This window comes from Hyperoodon ampullatus, assembly GCF_949752795.1.
Source record: "Hyperoodon ampullatus genome assembly, chromosome: 8".
Taxonomy (NCBI): Eukaryota; Metazoa; Chordata; class Mammalia; order Artiodactyla; family Ziphiidae; genus Hyperoodon; species Hyperoodon ampullatus.
In genome coordinates, this window is record NC_136921.1 from 60674669 (window position 1) to 60698442 (window position 23774).

A 23774-nucleotide genomic window follows, 5' to 3' on the forward strand; every position below is an offset into this window, starting at 1 on the left:
TATATGTGTGGCATTCTAGAAAACAGTGTGTAAGTGAATGTGTTCTAAATTGCATAAGCCTTTGGTTTATAAGCCTCATTCTGGTTCATACTACTTTCATTCAATGTTAGTCAATGTTAGGATATCTATCTATATCTATATATTTAAAACAAGTCAATTTCTTCCAACTGCTGCCCATTTTGCCATTGTGAACACACATCAAATTTTACTTACTCAGTCTTCCAGGAGTGGATACCTAAATTGTCCCTAACTCCTTCCATCCCAAACAACATTGCAACAAACCACACCGATATGTCTCCTTACAGACCTGTGAGGAATTTTCTCTGGGGCATACCCCCAGGAGTAAAGGATTGCTTGGTGGTAAGGTACACACAGTTATAAATGAATTGGGTGCTACTGCCAAACTTTCTCCAGAATGAATGCATTGGTTCACACTCTCTCCACAATGCAGAAGGGATCGCCTCTCTCCATGATCTCATCAGCATGCAGCATTATCAGACTTTCAGTTTTGCAAGTTGATGGCTTATAGGACATTACTTTAGTGTTGCATTTATTTTTATTCTTCTGACTGGTATTTCAGTTAAACATCATGTCACCTATTTAGAGTCAGTCAGGCTCTGCATTCCAAGAATCGCCTGTGCATAAACTCTGACTATTTTCTACTGAGTTTCTCACTTTTTTTTTTTTTTTTGAGAGAACTCCTAATGTACACCAGGTAGTCATACATTGTCAACTTTAGGCTTGGCAGATATCTCCTCCAAGTCTCTCACTATCTATTTACCTTGCTGATGAAAGTCCTTAGTGACCAGAAATCTTTAAATTTGATCCATATTATTCCATAAATTTATTCTTTATTGTTTGTGGGATTTGCTTTCTTTTTTGAATTTTTAAAAAAATTTTAATTGAAGTATGGTTGATTTATGATATCATGTAAGTTTCAGGTTTACAACACAACGATTCAGCTATATATATATATATATATATATATATATATATATATATATATATATATATACATATAGTCTTGTTCAGATTCTTTTTCCTTATAGGTTATTACATAATATTGAGTATAGTTTCCTGTGCTATACAGTAGGTTCTTGTTGGTTATCTATTTTATACACAGTAGTGTGTATATGTTAATCCCAGCCTCGTAATTCATCCCTCCCATCCATGCCCCTTTCCCCTTTCATAAACATAAGTTTGTTTTCTGTATCTATGAGTCTCTTTCTGTTTTGGAAATAAGTTCATTTGTGTCTTTTTTTTTCTTTTCTTTTCTTTTTTCAGATTCCACATATAAGCGATATCACATGATATTTGTCTTTCTCTGTCTGGCTTACGTCAGTTAGTATGACAATCTCTCAGTCCACCCATTTGCAACAGCAGCAAATGGCATCATTTCATTCTTTTTTATGGTTGAGTAATATTCCACTCTGTGTGTGTGTGTGTGTGTGTGTGTGTGTGTGTGTGTGTGTATGTATATATGTATATGTATATGTAGGGATGTGTGTGTGTATATATATATATACATATATATATATATGTATATATATATATACACCACATGTTCTTTATACATTCATCTGTTGATGGACATTTAGGTTGCCTTCTTGTCTTAGCTTTTGTAAGTAGTGCTGCAGTGAACATTGGGATGCGTGTATCTTTTCAAATTATGGTTTTCTCTGGATATATGCCCAGGGGTGAGATTTCAGGATCATATGGTAGCTCTATTTTTAGTTGTTTTAAGGATTGCTTTAGTTTTTATTATAAACACGTTACAGATTGAAAATTGTAGTATATATAGTCAGCATGTTTAATAACATATAATACACCACAATGTTGATGGGACTGTAATACACCAAGCCATTGCTACGTTCCTCTTTTATTAGATTTTTAAGTTGATTCCAGTTTTATACTAAAATAGTTATAAATGCAGTAAACCTACTATTGCTTGTCAATTTTTCTTTTATATCTTCTTAAGAGAATTTCTAAGCCTAGATGACTTAATTAAATCAGAAGGCCATTTTTTAAATGACTGTTATGTATTGACATACTGCTTGCCCAAGGAGTCTGTTATGTTTTCTGTAACTAATAACAAAATGGTCAGTTTAATCATAACTTTGAAAAATTGTGTAGTTTTTATATCATTGGTAATTTAGTAACTATTAAATAGTATACCATAGTTGCTATAATTTGTATTTCTTATGTAAAATTTCTTTCCATAGCCTTTTCCCCACTTATCAAGGAACTTTATATCTTTTTATAAATTGTAATGAGTTACTGCAATAGTAACAGATGCTTATTCTGTCAAGTACTTGGATAATTGCTTTACCAGTAATTCTGAAATAATACTCTAAAATAGGCTATATTACCGCTTTCAATCTTACAAGTGGAGAAACTTGATCACTTGTATCAACCTCTCCTTCTCTCAATCTTATTGCATGTATAGTTGGTATCAGGTTTTTAGCCCTGTCCTCTGTTTAAAGTAGGTTGGATTTTTCCCTCTTGCTAGAAGATGTTTGAGGCCAGGAAGCAAAAATTGTTCTTTTATTTCATACCATCAACAGTACAAAGGGCTTCAATTGTCACTTAATACTATTTTATTAATCTCAAAGTTTTCTACTCATAAATACATGACAGGTCATCCACATCATATCTTGTGTTCTTATTTTTCTTTGTTTCCCTCCTCCTGTTCCTTTTTCTTTAGCTTCCTTTCCTCTTTCATATATTTTTTCTTTCTAAGAAAGGTTTGACCTATCTCTGAATACAACAAGAGTGGGTGGAAGGAAGGAGAACTCCTTGGCTATATCTTACATTTGTAAAGGGCCATAAATTTAGCTTTATTTTGAAATGAAGTTCTAGAAATCTCCCCAGACAGACAGGGTTGAAAGCCAAAGACATTCAGCATTCAACTTTAGTTTTTCTTTGTGAACATTGTAAGTATGCTTTTTCTGATAAAGTTTAGAAATTCCTGCATTTTGGTACATCTATCCCCAAAAGTTAAGTAGCCCAGGTTTCTCTGAAGCCCTCAGAGACCTTAGCAAAGAGTTGTTTTCAATTCTTTAATTGAAAAAAACTTTAATTTATAAAAGCCCACTGACAGCATGTAAGCTATTTCCGTACCCTTTTCTCTCCCTCTATACCCTTCAAGCCTGCCCCTTCGTCATCTCATTTGTGGCTCTGTACATCTTATCATATGTGGCTTTTCACTCTGCTCTGCTTTTCAGAGGGACCTGGGAAGAAGTACTTGAGGGTGAAAATATGGACAGAGAGGTATTTGGGAAGAAATCGAGTAAAGGTAGTGCAGTGTTATGTCTACTAGTGTGTAGTTCATCCTAGAGCCCATGGCTGTTAGACCTTTGTTTTTATTTGTTTTTTCTTCTTTTTAAACAATTGTTTCTCAGAATAGATTCTGTAGAACATGATACCAAAGTACCCTCCTAATGTAAACTTTTTTGTTTTGTTTTGTTTTGTTTTAGCATTTTCTGCTCAAGATCCCAATAAATTCTTCCAGGCTTCATCTGTCTTTCTCTGTTTTTAATGTTCCATAGTGAGGACTGGAGGGAAGGTTTGGAGAGTATGGAATACTGAAATTAATTTGTAAAAGGTTGCTTGAGTTTAATGATTTCCAACACATGCTCTGTTATAATTTCCAACTTCTAGTAACCCTTTGAATATATAAAGCTTTTACATTTCTTGCAATAGTGGCAGAAATGTATATATTTATACATCAGTGACTCTTTGACCCTTTTTTTAAAGCAGAGGCAAATTACAAGAAGCTTAAAATATAAGAGAGAAGCAATAAGTTCTTCACCTACCAGTTTGAGAACTACTCAGAACACTTAAACAGTGTCCAAGTGATTTTTCAGTAAATCAGTCAAGGACACTAGAGTAAATCACATTCACCCCCACCAGAGGTACAGAATCAAGTCAAATCCAGTGTGCCCAAGTCAGGTGGCCCAGAGTGAGTCTGATATTTACAAAGTAACCTCACATATATTTTCTTCTTGACTTTTTCGTTTGCCACCGTGTCATTACCAAAGGAGGCATAGGAGAGGTGAGTGTAAGATATAAAGCTTTGATGTTAGAGCAGATGAATACGTTAAACCTGAGTTCAAGCTAACAGATTCTTATGACGATAACAAATATTTTAAGGGCCATTTTCCATCAAGCGTTCTTCAGATAAGCAGTTACCAAGCTGCTGTTATTATGTGCTGCCATCCGGTGTCCGTTTTGTAGAATGCAGAGTTTTTGGTCAAGCTGATGCCTGTGTTGAGTCTTCTTTGGTTTTGGGGTTGTTTTGTTTTGTTTTTACTTTCTACCTTTACAACTCAGGATTTGTTTTAGGGAAGCTCTCTGAAGTGTCTCACTTGGAGAAATTGTCCCACCAATTTCATTAATTGTAACTAATTGTCCTTATTAGAATTTAGTTCTTCCTCCTTCCTAATTACATCAAGGATCTTTTTCCCCCTTAGATGTGATGTCTTGTGACAAAAAAAATTAAAATAAATAACCTGCATTTATTGTCCCAGGATCTATTTCCTGTACTGAATCACTAGTGTCAATATCAATCCCTTACTTAATTGTTACTTGTAAATTCATGTGGAGACTCTCTCACCTATTCCTGAGACCTCTGACTTACTGAAGTTGGACATTTCCTGACCTATGTATCTTGCTTAACCCTCAAGTCTATCCAACAGCTTGGTTTTTATCTCTCTGTGTGGAAAAATAAAAATGAACTCCCTCAAAGTTAAGATGATGAAGTGTTGATGCATTAATTGACTCCCATCAATGGATGAAGTTACTTGCTGGCCATCTTGGGAAGGTAGAGATGAAAGGGCTTCCAGGTCAGCATTGCAGAACAGCCCAGGTCAGGCTAAGAAGTGCCCTTGTTCCAAGGAGAAAGATGTTCAAGTAACTCTTTGACAGCAGTTGGGTGTCTTCCTCTCTCAGAGTCTATCATGAGGCTCTGCATAGACGTGCCCAATATGACTAAGGGAGAATTGCACTCCACCTGCTCTAGAGACAACTGATACAGCAGAATGAGCATGGCCTTCTAAGTCCAGAAGACTTGGTCTGAATCCCATATTTATGACTTTGATGCCCTTGGGTAGGATGCAACCTCACTAAGCCTCAATTTTTTTATCTGAATGTGGAGGATTTGTTTCCGTGTTTACTGCCTGTCTCCTCTGAGTTAGACATAAATGCCTTGAGGTCTGTGCTATTTGCCTTTATATATTCAGTCCTTGGAATTGTATCTGTCCTGTGGTAGATGCTCAATAGATACTTGTGACTGGCTTGGGGATTAAATTACTTGACACATACAAAATACCAGGTGCCATACCTAGCACAGAGTGAGAACCAATGCATGCAAAATAGCTTATCTTATTGAAACACATCTGAGAAGTCAGGAAGCCCTCTAGAGAAAGCTCAGGTATTGCCACTAGAATTATAAATTAGAAAAAGATATACTAAACCAGGAATGTTAGGTACTTTTAAAACAATGCTATGAAAGACTTATCAAAACACTTGGGAACTAAGGAATAAATAAGGGAAATGCAAGAAGTAGGTGCTTTTGTAGTCCTTGTTAGTAAATAACAACAAACAGGGCAGGAGTAATCTAGATGTGTGACCCTCCTGAAATTTGAGAATCCATATATTCTTTTACTCAAAAACCTTTGATAAGCACTCACTAAATGTCAGATATTGTGCCCAGGAGTGGAAAAGCTCTAGGAGGCTAGGGATGGTGTTCCCCTCTTTGGGGGTACTAGGAAAGTAGAGGGACTTTCTTTCCATTCTGAAAATCTCTTCATCCTCAAAAGGTCTATTTTAAAAGTCCTGCCTAAGCCCTCTAAACTCGAAGGAGTTACTCGCTCTGTGAGTTGAATCTCAATACACCGAAAAACTGTCACCTATAAGGATTTGGTTGCATGCAGAAAGCACTAAAGGTACAAGTCAAGGCAAAACCTTGCCAGCTGACCCTATTCATACTCCCTCCAGAGCTGACAGTGCCATCAAAAGCCTTGCTGTGTTAGAGTAACTGGTGAGAAAGCTTTTCTGCTGATATCCTGAGAATTACAGGCAGCACAGGGGGCCAAACACATCAAATGGGGAATGGACTCGAAAGACATTGTGAAGAAAATAGCCAAGTCTCTAGACTACTTCATTCAGAGAGGAAGGTTCTGACCTAAGTCATAGGTTAAAAGATATTCCCATTAGGTGAACTCTTAGCCGCTCCTAGACTAGAGGCTTTTGAAACACTTTCTGGTTTTAGACTCCCTACTGAGTGCAGGTGAGTCTACTCATCACAAACCAGAATAATCCCCTAGCAGGAAAGAGAAAGAGGTGGTGTCATAGTTAGAAGCACATCCCTGCTTCCGGCTTCTTATGAGGCGTTGGAAGACTCATCATGTAACTCCTTTAAATCAGTTCAATTCCCAAGAGAAAAATAGAGCTTGAGAGTGGTGGGCCTTTGACCAATCCTTCTAATTAATATTAGGTAAAACAGTTAATTTGACAGTCCAGATGGCTTATACCTTGTCACAGGTCCTGCACTCTAACTTTTATAATTTGAGACTTAAGACCAAAACTATGGTGAAATCTGACATTGACAATCTCCTTAACCAAGAAAATAGTATATTGCTGGTTTGGTTCCAGAACACCTCAATAAAGAGAATAAGGCAACAAAGAGAGTCACATGGTTTTTTTTGGTTTCCCCTTGCATATAAATTTATGTTTACACTGTACTGTAGTCTATTAAATGTGCACTAACATTATGTCTAACAAAACAATGTACATACCTTAATTCAAAAATACTGTATTGCTAAAACATGCTAACCATCACCTGAGCCTTCAGTGAGTCATAATCTTTTTGCTGGTGGAGCGTCTTGCCTTGATGTTGATGACTGCCGACTGCTCAGGGTGGTGAATACTACAGGTTGGGGTGGCTGGGCAGTTTCTGAAAATAAGAAAATAATGAAGTTTACCACATCAATTGACTCTTTCACAAACGATTTCTCTGTAGCGTGCAGTACTGTTTGAAAGCATTTTACTCACAGTAGAACTTCTTTCAAATTGGAGTCAGTCCTCTCAAACCCTGCCCCTGCTCTATCAACTAAATTTATGTAATATTCGAAATCCTTTGGTATCATTTCAACAGTCTTCACAGCAACTTCACCAGGAATAGCTTGCATCGGAAGAAACCACTTTCTTTGCTCATCCATAAGAAGCAATTCTTCATTCTTTAAAGTTTTACCATGAGATTGTAGCAATTCAGTCACATCCTCAGGCTCCACTTCTAATTCTAGCTCTCTTGCTCTCTCCATCACTTCTGCAGTCACTTCCTCCACTGATGCCTTGAACCCCTCAAAGTCATTCATGAGGGTTGGCAACTAATTCAGACTCCCGTTAATGTTGATATTTTGACCTCTTCCCATGAATCAGGAATGTTCTTAATGGCATCAAGAATACTGAATACTTTCCAAAAGGTTTTCAATTTACTTTTCCCATACCCATCAGAGGAATCATGACCTGTAGCAGCTATAATGTATTTCTTACATGATAGGACTCCTTGATACATGGGCTGCGGAATGGATGTTACGTTAGTAGGCATAAAAACAACATTAATTTCATTGTATATCTTCATCAGAGCTCTTGAGTAACCAGGTAGTTTGTCAATGAACAATAATATTTTGAAAGGAATCTTTTTTTTCTGAGTAGCAGGTCTCAAAAGTGGACTTAAAGTATTCAATAAACCATGTTGCCAAGAGATGTGCTTTCACCCAGCCTTTGTCATCCCATTTATAGAGCACAGGCAGAGTAGATTTAGCATAATTCTTAAGGATCCTAGAATTTTCAGAATGGTAAATGAGCTTTGGCTTCAACTTATAGTCACCAGCTGCATTAACCCCTAACAAGACAGTCTGTCTGTGCTTTGAGGCTTTTGAAGCTGGGCATTCTCTTCTCTAGCTATGACTTCTCTTCTCTAGCTATGAAAGTCCTAGATGGCATCCTCTTCCAGTAGAAGACTATATTGTCTGCATGGAAAATCTCTTGTTTAGTTGTAGTCACCTTCATTAATTATCTTAGCTAGAGCTTCTGGACAACTTGTTGCAGCTTCTACATCAGCATTTGCTGCTTCACCTTGTACTTTGATGTTACTGAGACAGCTTCTTTCCTTAAACCTCATGAACCAACCTCTGCTTGCTTCAGACTTTTCCTCTGCAGCTTCCTCATCTCTCTCAGCCTTCACAGAATTGAAGAGCGTTAAAATCTTGCTCTGGATTAGGCTTTGGCTTAAGGGAATGTTGCGTCTGGTTTGATTTCTATCCAAACCACTAAAACCTTCTCCATATCAGCATTAAGACTGTTTTGCTTTTCTGTCATTCATGTGTTCACTGGAGTAGCATTTTTAATTTCCTTCGAGAACTTTTCCTTTGTATTCACTTGGCTAACTGCTCGGCACAAGAGGCCTAGCTGTCAGCCTGTTTTGGTTGACCTGCCTTCCTCGCTAAACTTAATCATGACTAGCTTTCAATTTAAAGTGAGAGAGATGCAACTCTTCCTTTCACTTGAACACGTAGAGGCCATTGTAGAGCTACTAATTGGCCTAATTTCAATATTGCTCTGTCTCAGGGAATAGGGAGGCCTGAGGAGAGGAAGAGAGATGGGGAAAGGCCAGTCGGTGGAGCAGTCAGAACACACACAACACTTATGGATTAAGTTAGTTGTCTTATATGGTAGTGGTTCATGATGCCCCCAAACATTTACAATAGTGACATCAAAGATCACAGATCACCATAACAAATATAATAATAATGTAAAAGTTTTAAATACTGGGAGAATTACCAATATGTGACACAGAGACATGAAGTGAACACACGCTGTTGGAAAAATTGCACCAGTAGACTTGAAAGCAAGGTTCAATTTGTAAAAAAACACAATATCTGTGAAGCACAATAAAATGAGGTATGCCTATACTCTTTAATCTTTAAAAAAAAAAAAACCCACAACATAAATTAGTGAACAGATTTTAGGCTTCAGAATCGGAGAAACTGAGTTTGACTCTAAGTGTATGGCCTTAAGTAAGTTACCTAAAACACTCTGAACTTTGTTTTCCATATTAGTAAATGGACAGATTAGTACCTTCATCATCTTTTTTGTGAAGCTAAATCTCCAGTAGACAAGCAAACTTATACTAGGTACTCAAAATAATTGATGCTAATTATTATTTTAAAAGAGATCATGAAAAACTGAATTTAAAATGGAGCCTCTAAAACAGTATTCTACTTTTCTTTTTGAAATGAAATTATCTTAAACAAATTGGAAAAATCTTCACTTGTATTCATAAAGACATTGTTTGTAGTTTATAAGATCAAAAAGAAATGTTACTGTATGTGAAGTGCCAGAACAATTCATATTACTAAGGTTCCAGTACCTACAGTTCTTACCCTATTCAGCTTGTTCATCAGATTCACCTAAGAGGGAACATTTCACAGCAGTTCAAAGTTCTAACTGTGAACCATGAGGTAATCGAATTTCATGCAACTTCAGTTCTAACCAGTTCCAGTTCCAAGTTTAAGAAAGGGAAGAGTAATGCCAACACATTCTATAAACGATCAACATCTGAAAAAGATCAAATCAGAACCATTTACCCAGGGCTTGCTATAGACAGGAAGCAAATAAGGTATAGAGTATCTCTTGCCAGGAGATGAAAAATATAGTGGGAAATACAACAGGCAGGTTAAATATAGGTTCCGTCATGCCTGGGGGTGTCCCATTCTCCTTGGTTACATATGGTCAAAGTAAGGGGTGGAGATAAAAAAGATGCCCAGTCTAGAACAGCAGTCCTGCCAATGTTTACTCTATCTTGGGCCATCTAATATTATGACCAGCATAAGAAGAAGGCTACAGGTGTTGCAATTCATCTTGCTGCTACTGTTACCTAAAACGAGAAATGGGAACTAAGGCAAGGGAAGAAAAAGGTCTATGTGGTTTTCATTTTTCCCCCATCTTTTTCATCATTTGATTGAAAAAGTGACTATTTGCAGACAAGTGGGTCAAAGAACATAGTGTTCATATTTGCATGTTGGATAATACACATTGTGTTTGTTTTGTTTCTGTTTATCCAATTTTTTTTCTTTTTAACACAATGATGTATCATTAGGAAAGCTTCAGGCATGTAAGAGCAACCTAATCTTGTAAATATTAACTTTACTGAATCACAGCTGTCCTTTAAATCAAGCCCCTAGAGACTATGAGGCAAGTGGAACTAAACTACACAAAGATCTTAAATGGTCATTTAAAATGTATCTTTGTGTAGTTTTCTATGGATCAGAATAGTCTTTTTGTAAACTTTTTTTAAAAAATCACTTTTGTAAAATGAATTCAGCTATTCTGAACTGAGTGTTAAACCAAAGCAAACTGCAGCAATATGATGTAATAGAAACTTATGTATATTAATCTCCTTAATCTTTTACCATCTAAAACATTTGTCTTTCTTCATGACACAAATATATACACATCTACGTATTGAAGTAATACATGTTCAATGCAAAGAAAAATCAAAAGCTATGGTTTCACTCTCTGATTTAACTATTGTTATATCCAGCTTTTTTTTTTTTTACTCCCATGCCTAAGTTTAATCATTGACTCAACAAATACATATTTATTGCCTACTCTGTCCAAGGCACTGTTGCTTGTCACTAGAGGTATCTTTGTAAGGATGAAATGTTTTCTGTCGATTTGGGGATTTTTATTTAATGGGGGAGAGAGAAGTTAAATTTACAAAAAAAAAATTTTTAATTTATCCTAAGTGCTATGTGAGGAAGTCATGGAAAACATATTTGAGGACATAATATTTTAACTTCGATGAATGGGAATTGATAATCAGAAGGGGCTGGGATGGGTGAGGACAATCATAGGTAAATAGCACAGCATGGTCTTATGAACTACATATTATATTATGGTCTGCATTAAAATCTTCCCATATCAGGATTCTGGTAAGCACAGGGTTCATTAGTCCATTGTATGACTCCATTATATGCAATTTACATAACCTATCTCATTTTTTGATATTTTAGATGCAGAATTAAGAAATGGTGCACTTCATTCTTGTGTACAGAGCCTTAACTTATGAGATGATTTCTTTAGGATAAATTTAAATTCATAGTAATTGCCTTGTTCAATCAAAAGATATACACATTTTAAAATAGTTTTAAAAAACATATTGCCAAATTCACTCCTGAAAAGTTGTTTCCACTCACTCCCACCAAAACTGTATGGGAGAATCCATTTCTCCATACTCTCAGTAAACCTTGGTATTATTCCTTCTAATTCTTGCCAATTTGATTGGCAAAAAGTAAAAAGCATTTGACTCCCTTTATTTGCATTGAGTTTCAACATTGAAAAATATTGTGAACTAGGCAGGCAAATTAGCTGATTAGTTTTGCAGACTCTAATGTATACTAAACCAATGAAGAGATATAACGATGAAGAACGAGGTTCTGATTTCTATTTTTAATTTGCTGTTTTTGGTTTGCTGCAGAAACATAGACTTTTTATGGAGTGGAAGACATGGATACACAAGGTTGGATTTTTTTTTTTTTTTTTTTTTTTTTTGCGGTACGCAGGCCTCTCACTGTTGTGGCCTCTCCCATTGCGGAGCACACACTCCAGATGCACAGGCTCAGCAGCCATGGCTCACGGGCCCAGCCAGTCCGTGGCATGTGGGATCCTCCCAGACTGGGGCACGAACCCGTCTGCATCGGCAGGCGGACTCTCAACCACTGCGCCACCAGGGAAGCCCGAGGTTGGATTTTTTTCTTTTTTTTTTTTTTTTTGCGGTACGCGGGCCTCTCACTGCTGTGGCCTCTCCCGTTGCAGAGCACAGGCTCCGGACGCTCAGGCTCAGCGGCCACGGCTCACGGGCCCAGCCACTCCGCGGCATGTGGGATCCTCCCGGACCGGGGCACAAACCCGTGTCCCCTGCATCAGCAGGCGGACTCCCAACCACTTGCGCCACCAGGGAAGCCCCCCGAGGTTGGATTTTTGATAGTGGAAAAAGATTTGGGGAAGATCTACAAATGATGAAACTTTTACTATAAATGCCATAATATATAAAAAATACAGAATATTTTTATTATTATCTAAATTCCATACCACCTGTAGATTTTAATAAAGAAAAGATTTTTAGGAATTCTGGTTAAAAATAAAGATAGTCTCTACTTATTCCAAATGTTGCTCTTACAATACCTGTGAATGATTTCTTCAAGTGATAGTGCTTTTTTGCTTTTTTCTCTCCTAAGGAAAAACTGGTCTACTTCCTGGATTGTTCTTTCTAGTCGAAAAATTGAATTTTACAAAGAATCCAAGCAGCAGGCTCTGTCTAATATGGTGGGTAGTTCTCTGTTTCTACTATTATCATGTTTACAGAAATATCATTGAATTAAAAGTTTGGTTTCAACAGAAATCACACTAAAGCCTCCAAGCTATCAACATCTGAAAGCAGATGGAGGAAAATGACTCAATAAACTTCTAATCAGATGAAGGGAAAATAGAACTTAGTGTTTGTTTTATTAAGTGGTGCATTTGGAGAATAATCACAAAATGAGATGAATGGCAAGCAGATCTCTAGTAATGGGAAGGTAACACTTTAAATTAAGGTGCCATTTATAAATGCTTTATTCTTATTTATGAAATGATCACTAAATGCAGCTACTTGCTCAAATAATGTAGTATAAAGTATGTTATAAAATGCATTAGTAATAAATACTTAACGGATGAGACTATGGAAAGCTGTTTTAAAGAATATTATAAGGCATAAATCGTATTAAACCATGTATGTGCATCTTTAATACATGAATTTAAGTTGTTATCTAGCATGCTATAAAGTGCTTCACACATTAATAAATAATAATAAACTGTTTATAAATGGCACCTTAATATAGGGTGTTACCAATGAGGAAACACTCTAAGTTAACAAAGTGATTTTTTATCTTAGTCTAACTGTGACATTCACTACATCCAGCTAACCTTTCTGAACAGTTCTATGACTCCATCTAATGGAACTAATACAATTTCTGTATCCAGTAGTTATTACAAAGTGAAATTTGTAGGGCTTATTGATTTGTACCTGGAGGAGGGCCTCATATATGCCCACAGAGATTTGACAGTGATAGTAGGGGCAATTCTGAGCTGGTTACTGGGGCCATTCAAGCTCAAAACCTTGCTGCCCGAACACCAGAGCTGCCACACGATGTTGGAGACAGTGGGCAAGCAGCATATCTGACAGCCTCCTGAGTAGGAAGGACTCCGGGCAGGAACCAACCTGCCATACCCCAGCGGCCTGATGAGCAGCAGGGAAAAGGTGTCTCCTGGCAGGAATTAACCACAATGAACTAATTTGTATTTGGCATGTAATAAAACGATGGAAGTTTCTTTGCTTTCCAGCCACTAGTCATGTTTGCTATGCAATCCTCTTTAAATAGAAAATCATTTGCTAGGAGATTTTTTTTTTTTTAAAGGAGATTTTAGTAAGAACAAAAGGTAGCATTTGGCTTGCTCCTGATAATTGCAATAGCCTTTATCCCCAAGTAGCTTGCTGATTTTGGAGTCTCAGTGCAGTCCAATCTGTAAACTAATTATGAATAAATTAAAAATATATCTCAGTCCTTTGTATTTTTAATTTAAACTGCCTCAGAAATTTGTTTTAGGTTTTTGTTTTGTTTTTATTTTTTGGCTACAGTAATGTTGAGATAATCTTTTTAAGAAAAATAAGGTATCCCTAAAGGCTAGGTACAAAACAACTCCCATCCACCCACGGGTTCTTTGTCTTCCCTTTGGATGAGTTCTAAAGGGGAAATCAGGAAGGGAGGAAAGTCACTTGCCTTGCTGAATTTGACTGCTGAGAAGATGATCTTCATCCTGCTGGGTGAGAAGAATTCCATTGGAGCAGAGATTATGTGAATGTGCTGGGATAATGGGAGAGATTAGATTCCAAGTTAAAGCATTTGGTTTATTTTTATTTTATTATTTTAATCTCCTCATACCAGGAGATAGTTATCAAATGCTTAATTTTGTACAGGTGGAAGAAAACTCCCCCTTACTGTAGGCAAACCTTGCAAGTCAGCTCACTAATTGCATGCCTCTAGTTCAAGCTTCAGAACTGTTGTAAATTGACAATAGATTTTACTTTTAGAGGAAATTTGTTAACCCCCCCCTTTTTTTTAGCAGTCCCTATTTATTACTTCTAGTCCCATTTTCAGTGCTCTTATGGTTTCTCCCAGACACTCATTGTCTTCAAAGCAAATTCTGGGCAGGAACTAACTGTGTTTTGTGGTAATAGGGGAAAGAATTACAGATTCCTGTTTGTACTGCGTGAATTGTCTTGCTAGTCAAGTTCTTGGATACATTTCTAACCGAATATTAAAGGCCTGGTGGGATAGCCCACATTTACCAATTCCAGTCTCAGAGAAATGATATGATGATTACCAGGCCTTGATTAAAGATACTGTGGTTTTATTTTGAAAGAGATTTATGCTCAAGTTTCTGAATTTCTCTTGTGCCCCCTTACTCATGTCCTGGTATTACTGTTCATTGTACTTCTGGGAAAGTCTGTCCTTTTCTCCAAGGGGGTCTGTAGAAGCTGCCTAAGTGAGTGCAAAATGTAGTTTAAAAGAGTAAATGGCATTTTAATCTGTACAGGAATGATCTTTGAATGTTAATGCAGTGGTGAGACAAAGCAGCAAAGTAGCTAGGAGAAGGGCTTTGAAGTTCAACCATAGGGAGCTTTATTCTAGTGTTGCCACTTAGGAGCTGACAAACTTATTCAACTCCTTTGAGCTTCAGAATCCTCATCTGTAAAGTGGAGATAGTAATATTTGCCAAGAGAATTAGTAAGGAATAAAATTAGTTAATAAAATAAATAAAAATATGCATAGTAGCCATAAACTAGTTATTATATTCTAATATACTCCATTAAAATATAAATATACTATATTCTATAGTACATAATATAGGGTATAATATAATTATAACTTACCATCATACTATCTTAGTTTTGCACTTGAATTGATTCACACATGCGTAGAAGAAAAGGTATATTAATTCAAGAAATACCAGCGTGTACTGTCTCCAAAAAAAGAAATATGTATCCATAGGCAGCATAAAATATTGTGTCTGAGCACTGAATAATTCTGAAAATGAAGCCATTTCTCCATTTGGGGTTCTAGATGTAATATCCTGCTTGTCCATATATATTTTCCTGGGGCCCTCATCTTCCTCCATTGTCTCTTAACCTTACTGCTTTCACATTTAATACAGAATGTCACACAGTGTTGTGCCTGATCCCACATTCCATGTTTGGCTATATTTCTTTCTCACTGAAATTCTTTCAGTTCATAACCAAGTCACATTTTTATCAAAAGCAGCCTCCCCCTGAAAAGAAACACAGTCACTTTGCTGGTGTGTGTAAATCAGAGATTCATAGGCTCTGGGTCCTCAGTGACCTATTCAAGGAAAAGGAGGACTGACCTATTCTGTTTTTCTTTTTTAATGACATTAAAGAGTAAAGTACTGCCTACTACTACTGTCACTTTCTAACAGAAAGGACATTGTATAATACCCCAATCCTAAATCTAGGTGGGATAAAACCTCAAAATTAAAGACAGTCTTTACCAAGAGAGGAAACCGTCTCCCTCCTACGTCTACATACATTGTCTCTGTTTTGTTCACTTCACCTCAGACCAGAGAAAGTTTGGTTCAGACTGGCTGGCCCTCCTGTGAAAAGGAGCATTGGAAAACCAGTGGTGTCCTTAGTTCCGGATTTTCTGGATTATAAAGGAAAGGACAGTGTTCTTATTCTGTATTCTGATTTGTAACTCACTTTAAAATTTTGAAATATTGTCACTGGAAAATAATGCAGAAACCATTTTTAGTAAAATGTATAAAACATGTATGTATATTTTAACAGTTATAATCAAACTTCTACATAACCACCACCCAGGGCAAGATGCACACCCTGCCAGCCCTCCAGAAGCCCCACCCCTGCCTATTGTCTGTATGTCATCACAGCCTCTTCCCTTGCCACAGACTTAAATGGCATTTTAGTCATTATTTTATCACCCTTTATTATTTTCCCACCTATATCTATAGCCCTTAAAAATATAGTATACTTTGTCTGCTTTTGAATTTATAAAATGGAATCACAGCATGTGTTTCTTTTGTTTCTTGCTTCTTTCTCTAAATATCAATATGTCTTGCTTTTTCCTTCCTTTCATTTTGTTTTAATCATTTCATATTTTTCTTTACTGTTTTAGGAGTGATACACTTGGTGTTCTGTTACTGACTTGCCTAGAATTATAACTTATTGAAGACTAAAGCTATTCAAATATTACTTTAGAATAGTTTTAATTCACTTATCACCTTCCCAATGTATATGCTATTTCTGTCAGTATTTTAATTCTTTCTTTTCTTTTTTAACACCACTAGACATTATTTATTCTCTTTTATAGAATCAATATTGATTTTTATTTGCCCAATATTTGCCATGTTCCTTGTTATTTATATATTCCTGTATCTTAGACCTTCCTTCTAGGATTATTTTTTCTTCTGTTTCAAGTACATTCTGAGAAATTCCTGTAGTAAGGGTCTTGTCGTGACAATCTGTCTCAGCATCTGCTTGTTTCAAATGTCTCTATTTCTCCATCATTTTGGAAATATATATTCTCTCTGGATATAGAATTCTGAGTTGGCAGTAATACTCTTTTGGCACATCAAAGATATCATTCCACTGTTTTCTGTCATCCATTATTGTTATCAAGAAGTTACCTGTTAATCTAACCACTGTTCTTTGGTCCCTCATAATATTTTCTCATTACCTTTGTGTTTCCACTGTTTCACTGTGATGCATCCAGGTGTCAATATCTTTTTATTTTCCCTGCCTGGATTGTTGGGCCTCTTGAAATTGATTATAACTGTCATTAATGTATTTTAGAAATTTCCAAGCTATTATCTTCTCAAATGTAGCTTCTTTTACATTTTCTCTCTTATTTTATTCTAAGCCCCTAGTTAAACCTATGTTAAGTTTTCTCACTCTATCCTCCACATGTTTTATATTCTTCTTTCTTTCTGAACTGCATTCCAAATAACTTACCTTGATTTATCTTCTAATTCTTTAACTCAGTCTCCCTTTGTGATAAAAATTATTTTTATTTCAATTATTATAATTTTTATTTCTAGAAGTTTGTTTCTTTTTTAAATTTACTATGTCATTTGTTACAGGTTTTTTTTCTGAATGTTAAAGACTCTCTTTTATTTTGTGAAAATTAGAAGGCGTAGTTTTTTTATATTCTGTGTCTTGTGATTCTAGCATCTGAAGTCTACATCAGTCTGCTTCTACTGGTTCTCACTCATGTTGCTTTGTTTCCTTGTGTGTCTGCTTATCTTTGACTGTGTGCTAATCATTGTTATTGAAATATCATGGGAGGTTCTCTGAGGCCTGGAATAAATGTGTCCTACTCCAGAGTGTTTTGTATTTTTCTAAATTGTCTGGGGGCACTTCCAGTGATTGATTAGATCAATCTAAGTTAACAGTTTAAAATTTTTGAGCTATGTGTACATAAAAGGAGGGCTACAGCTGTGCTACACTTTATCAGGGACAGAATTATTGTTCACTCCTTCTTCTCTTAACATTGTTCATCTACAAAGGCAGTCTTCTTTATAATTCCTTGGGATTGGAGAAAGGGAACAAGTTTAATATTGGTTCTCCTTTATCCTTTTATAATGCCCTCAGGAAAGGTGCAGTTATTTTGATTTGATATTCTACTTTTCTCTGTGGGTTCAGATTCTCACCTCCAAAAAATATTTACCCTGGATGTTCCCACTATCTTTTCAGCCTTTCAATTCTTTTAAGGTTAATTTTAAAAAGAAATATTTTATCCAGCATTTTTCATTGTTTGCAGTGGGAGAGTTGATCCAAATAGCATAGTTTCTCATTACAATCTACCTCACTTTCATTTAAATATGCATTTGGTTAATCAAGTTAGTGCTATTTATATAAGCCTTGGTGGGAAAAGACTTCATAAGAATATGTATTGAAATCCTACAATGAACAGCTTGCTCGTTAGGGCTACATATAAGGCATAGAGATATAATCAAGATATAGTCTTTGCTTTATAGCATCTCTGCCAAAAAATAGGATGAGATGAAATAAGAAACATAGGAGAGTGTTTTCTTTGTTTTTTTTTTTTTAACATTTAAAGGAGGGACAGCTCACATCTGTGAAAGATTTGAATTAGGCCTTGAAGGATGGTTATAATTTCAATATGTGGAGATTTGTGGGCAGGGAAAATTCCAGTGGAGTAAAAAAATATGAACAATGGCATGAAACTGAAAATGGGCAAGGTTTGTGTGCTAAAAAGAGAAATGAATTTTTTACTTCGGTTGGAAAATAGGATAAAAGAAAAGGATTGAGAAGAATGCCATGGAGTGAGATTTGCTACCAGGGGCAACTCTTTAATAAGGTGTGTCAGTACTCTCCAGACATCTTCACCCTAGAATAATCTCTCATGGCTCTTCTTTTAGCAACTACATACTGAACAGCAGTATGACCCAGGTGTTGCTTGTCTTAAAATGATCAGTACTATCACAGGGAAAAGGCAAGAAAGGAGATGTTTCTTCTAACTTCAACTCATTTAGTCCAAGAGCAAAAACGTTTGCCTCAAAAGCAGCTACAGTATTATTTGATTCATCTAATGGCAGAGAAGTCCTAAAGAAACAAGAGTTGTCAGTTTGATTTATCCTCTGAGGCCTTGAATCATACCCCTTGCATTTTTCAGGTACACTTACCTATTTCAGTACCAGCATAGTATTTCAATTGGTTCCAGCAGTTCACTTGCAACTTTCCTCCTGTGTATGGGCTGTACTTTGTGATTTTAGAGCATCTGCTTGATAATGAGTAGACCCTGGACTATAGCTATGGGTTGTGGCAAATATGCACTCCTGGTTAAAAAAAACAAAATTGATGGATTGCCTCATGGGGAAGAAGCTGTGTAATTTAGAGAACCCATTCATTTATTTATTTTATGAACTATTAACAACTCCTCACAGGTGTCACACAATGTGTTGTTAAACCCTGAAGATATCCAGATGAATAATATATGATCCCTGCTGTCAAGGTGCTTATAGTCCGGTAGGGGAAACAGAATCATATGTAGGTTTATTATAATAGAACATGACTAACATGATAAAGATATATAAGAAAACACGCTGGGGAACCATAGGTCTAGCTACAGGTAGCTCTTTCCCAAGGAAATTGTTGTTGCAAGTAATGGTCAGCTTATGTATTTCTCCATTAGTTCATTCTGGAAATATCACTTAGGGTCCTTGATATTAAGCCACTATGTTAGGTATTAGGAAAGACACAAAAATGAAACAAACTCAGATCTGTCACTTGAGGGTCTAGAAACAAATAGAAAGCATGCCCATAAATCAAGTAATTGTAGTGAAAAAGTAAACATTGATAGTTACTCCAAAATGGCATGAACAGAGACATGGCTTAGTTTCATGGTGACTAAGAGGAGAGAGATATGGCTCCCACCTGCAAAGGATTCTAAATATATCCGTTAGAGGAAGTGACATTTGAGGAAGTTTTTGAACGCTGACTAAGATTTCATTGCAGAAATGGGGGGAAAAGACACTTTACATGGAAAGAAGGGAGTAAGCAATGATAAAATGTGGGAAATTAATTCCTTAATTTATTTGTTTATTTTCCAGATATTATCAATCGCTTGCCTTGCTCCACATACTGTGCTAGTCATTGCTCTTAAAAATGTTTCTTGGTGGTTCCCTGAGTCCTAGGGTGTATATGCCCCAGTCCAGACTATTTTGTGTTTCTTCTGTAAGTTGTCTGGACGCACTGCCAGTGAGGGATTGCCTCAAAAAAACTTGAGGAACACTGTTGTAGGACAGCAAGCACTCTAATTTGGTTAGAAAGTCAGTGTGGAATCAGCTCATGAAAGACCTTGAACAGGATTGTGGGAGGAGATGATTTCTTTCTGTAGGCACTGTGGAGCCCTTTATAGTTTATACTACATATGCTCAAATTAAGAGAGATTCAGAGTTTTCAGAGACAGTTTGGGGAGTTAAGATATATTTTTCCTACAGTTAAAAAAATGAAGATAGGACTTGTTAAATTATCTGAAAAACCTCTTCTAAAAATATATGGAAGTAGATGAGAGTAATAACGCCTGTGCTCTTATTGACAAAGATAATAGCAAAACGGCTGAGTCTGTCATCATTATGGCCCCATGCATTTAGTAAATCACAGGGCATCTTCTTACTCAGAATATATATTAATATTCTCCTATGACCGGATCTTTTAGCAGCATGGTCATTGCTAAAGAAGTCCTAGTGCAAAGAAAGCAAGCAGGGTAATTCATCTAAGAAGAACTAAAAAATATGCTGTGCCCAAAACATGGGTGTATCAGCACATTAGTGAGCACCAGTAGCAACCTGGAGGTGTTTTCATGTGATTCCAGAATATATGTTCAGTGTGGTACCCTACTGAGATAAATGCATCATGCAAAGTCTGTTTCTGATTAGGAAATTCCTTGTCTCCACATCCACCAAAAATCAGACCAAGTGGACCTTACTTCCTTTTATATTTATCTCGTGGTACTCAGAAAACTTAGTGTCACTTTTGACATAAATTCAGAAGCATTGTAAACATTTTAGGGACTATTTCTCCCCTCAAACTATATAGTTCTAAAGCCAGTATGTTTGATATGGAGCCTACATGTTGATTGTGTATGTAACTGAGATTTTTTGGGCTACTTTTATGTTTTTTAATTTACATTGTACTAATACTTCTAATCAGAGGCAAACACTGGCAAATTACTTCTAATGACAGAAAACTCTTCCAAGGCATTTAATAAACTATTAACTTTTTTAGACCACTCATTTAACCATAACCTTGAAAGCAAAAAAAAGAGTAATATAAAAGACTTCATTAAAATAATTTGTTTACTTTTTCTTAATATTGTTTACTTCCAGTGCAAATAATGAGCACAAGCATTAATTAAATAATGCAGTATATTTAATGTTCATTCACTGTAGCATGACTTTAATAATAAAATGGACTTATTTATGGGAGTAAAATGATGTGATTTAGCAAAAAAAGATGAAAATAGTTTCAATCAGAAAGCTATTCATGAATTATTGAGTAATCTGTATAAAATGAATATGGAATGATTTTATCTTTGTAAAGTGAGTGTTCAAAAAGATCATAAAAATGGAGGCGCTCAAAAAGATCATAAAAATGGAGGTGCAAACAATAGATCTACCAACCTTAGCCTAAAGAAGGCGTTTTAAATTCTCAAAATAATAGTGCTCTGGTGAAGTCAGCATGGTTAATATTGGGGCAGGTTATTAGTACAGCCATAGATTGCACTATCATATGGTCTCAACATAATTTAAAAATTAAAAGAAAAAGAAAAAACAGTCCAAAATCTGGAGGATGACAGGTTGAGATCAAAGAAAGAAAGGAAAAAACGAAAAATGAATTCTAATGTTTTATTAACACAAACTTTGTAAGGAAAAAAATGAAATCAAGTGATTGATATTAATATAAATGAAGCCATGTTCTCTGGTTATAATTTTCTCAAGATTTGGCCATTAACCACAATAAATTCTGTATCGTACATAATTTTTAATAACCACAAAAATATGAAATTGATAGGATGCTTTATAAATGGGTAATAGCTTACTGTCTAATAAACCTCACCTTAGGCTCTTTCAGAAAACTATTTTAATTATGAAGCTTGACTCTCTGTGGTTTATCATTTTGGTCAATGTAATACATCTGATTTAGAGCTTACATTTCTCTAAGCTAAAACGGACTTTTACTCCACAGTGCATTTTTAAATTTACTGAATATATGTATTTATTCTTCCTTTAAAAGTCACTACTAAATTGAAATGTTCTGGGAAGCAGTATACCATATTAGGTAGAAATAGGGGCTTCTAAGTCACACAACCTGGGTTAGGAATCCCAGGTTCACATTTTATTTGTTGCTACAATTCTTTGATGTCTCAGTTGCAGTATGGGGTTAATAAGAGTACCTACCTCATAGAGCTATCGTGAGTTGTGTGAGAAAATTGATGTAGCAAGCCTGACACACAGCAAAGATAAAAATATTAGTTATATTTATTATTGGTATTATTGGTATTATTATTACATGAAGCAATTGAGTATAGTGGTTAAGAGAACAGACTTTGGAAGCAGAATTGGATTCAAATGCACAAACTCACTTAATGACAGTATACTTCAAAATCCTTGTCTTAGTTTTCTTAACAATAATATCAAGATTTTTCAGGTAAAGAAACACTACCTGCTGTCCAAGTACAATTCAAAATGCCTTCAGAACCTCATTTCTTACTCACACCATAGACCACAACAGATATTCCTGGTCAGCTTTCTGCTACATTGTGCTTCTCCCATCTTTTGGTTCTGTCATCCCCTAGTGGCAGATGAAGGAAACGTTAAGAGAGCATAGGAAAATCTGCATGCTCTTTAAAAGCTGTGAGCCCAGAGGTGTCTCACATTGTTCTTGTTCACATTCCAGTGATGAGAATGGGTAATGTGGCCACAGGTTGGTGTAAAGGGGGATAGAAAAAAATGGAGCCTTTGGCTGGTGAGCTGTTGGGTTGGCCAAAAAGTTCTTTTGGGTTTTCCTGTAACATCTTATAGAAAAACCAGAATGAACTTTTTGGCCAACCCAATACTTTCCAGTGACAACTCTAGACTCCTGAAGAGAGAGCCCTGCACACATTTTGGTGGAGAGCTATGCCTCCCTGACACAGGAGAGTAACAACAATTGTCTCAGTCCTGATTCCCTAGAGAACAAAGCCCAAATTAAGCATCCATGCTTTATTTGGGAGGCATGAGCCCAGGACACAGAGAGTGAAGTAAAAAGGAAGTGAGGCAGGAGATGATACGAAATAGAAGAGAGGATGTGTTATCATGCTGGCTACTACTCTACAGTGAGCCTCAGAGACACACAGAACCACCGGGCAGGTGCACCACTTGACTTGCAAAAAAGCTGCAAATAAACTGGAGAAAGCATGAAGCAGTCTGTAGGAGGAAGGGATGGAGGTAGGAGAAGGAATATATCGACCTATTTCTTCCCATTTCTTGCTTCCTTTTGGTTAAAATTTATCACCCGGAGTATTTTCTCCCTGTATTATGTGGATCCTGGGCACACCTTTGGATGGCTATGCAGAAGTTCAGATCCTACACCCTGTAAAATAGTATTTTATCCAAATCTGGATGTGGTAGGGATCTAAAAGCCAGTCTGCACCTTGGCAACCAGGAGAGCCTTGCATTCCAAGAAGGTGTCTGGTCGTCTACAGGAAGTGGGACCATATGGGCCCAAGCATCACTGGTCATCTACAGGGACAACTGAGGCAGACTAAAAGAATGAGGGTCTAAGGAGGGAATCTGAGGACGTGTCTGAGGCATCAAAAATGTGCCCAAATTGCTCACATTGCAGAATTAAATAGTTTTTATATAGTGTAAATTTAAGGCAATATAAGCATGCAACAAACATAGATTAAATAGAAGCTATTATATTTATTCTAGCAAGATTTTGATTCAGGAATAAATGCAATAAATTCTTAAAAAGGGGAGAATACTTTCTCCTCAACAAACAAACAAACGAACACATAACATTCTAGTGCCCCAAATCACTAACAAGGCTTTGCTTTTCTGAAAATCTGGTT

The 23774-nt window shown here is 36.3% G+C and overlaps 1 protein-coding gene across 1 annotated transcript in view; it reads left to right on the forward strand.

Annotated features, from left to right (window-relative positions):
* ARHGAP15 (Rho GTPase activating protein 15) overlaps positions 1-23774 on the forward strand; it is a gene marked incomplete at both ends in the record, with an annotated part of 595418 nt that overhangs the window by 68859 nt on the left and 502785 nt on the right. The window contains one exon of the mRNA XM_079710401.1: positions 12303-12390. Coding sequence (XP_079566527.1) covers positions 12303-12390 — 88 coding nt within the window. The remainder of the gene's footprint in view (positions 1-12302; positions 12391-23774) is intronic.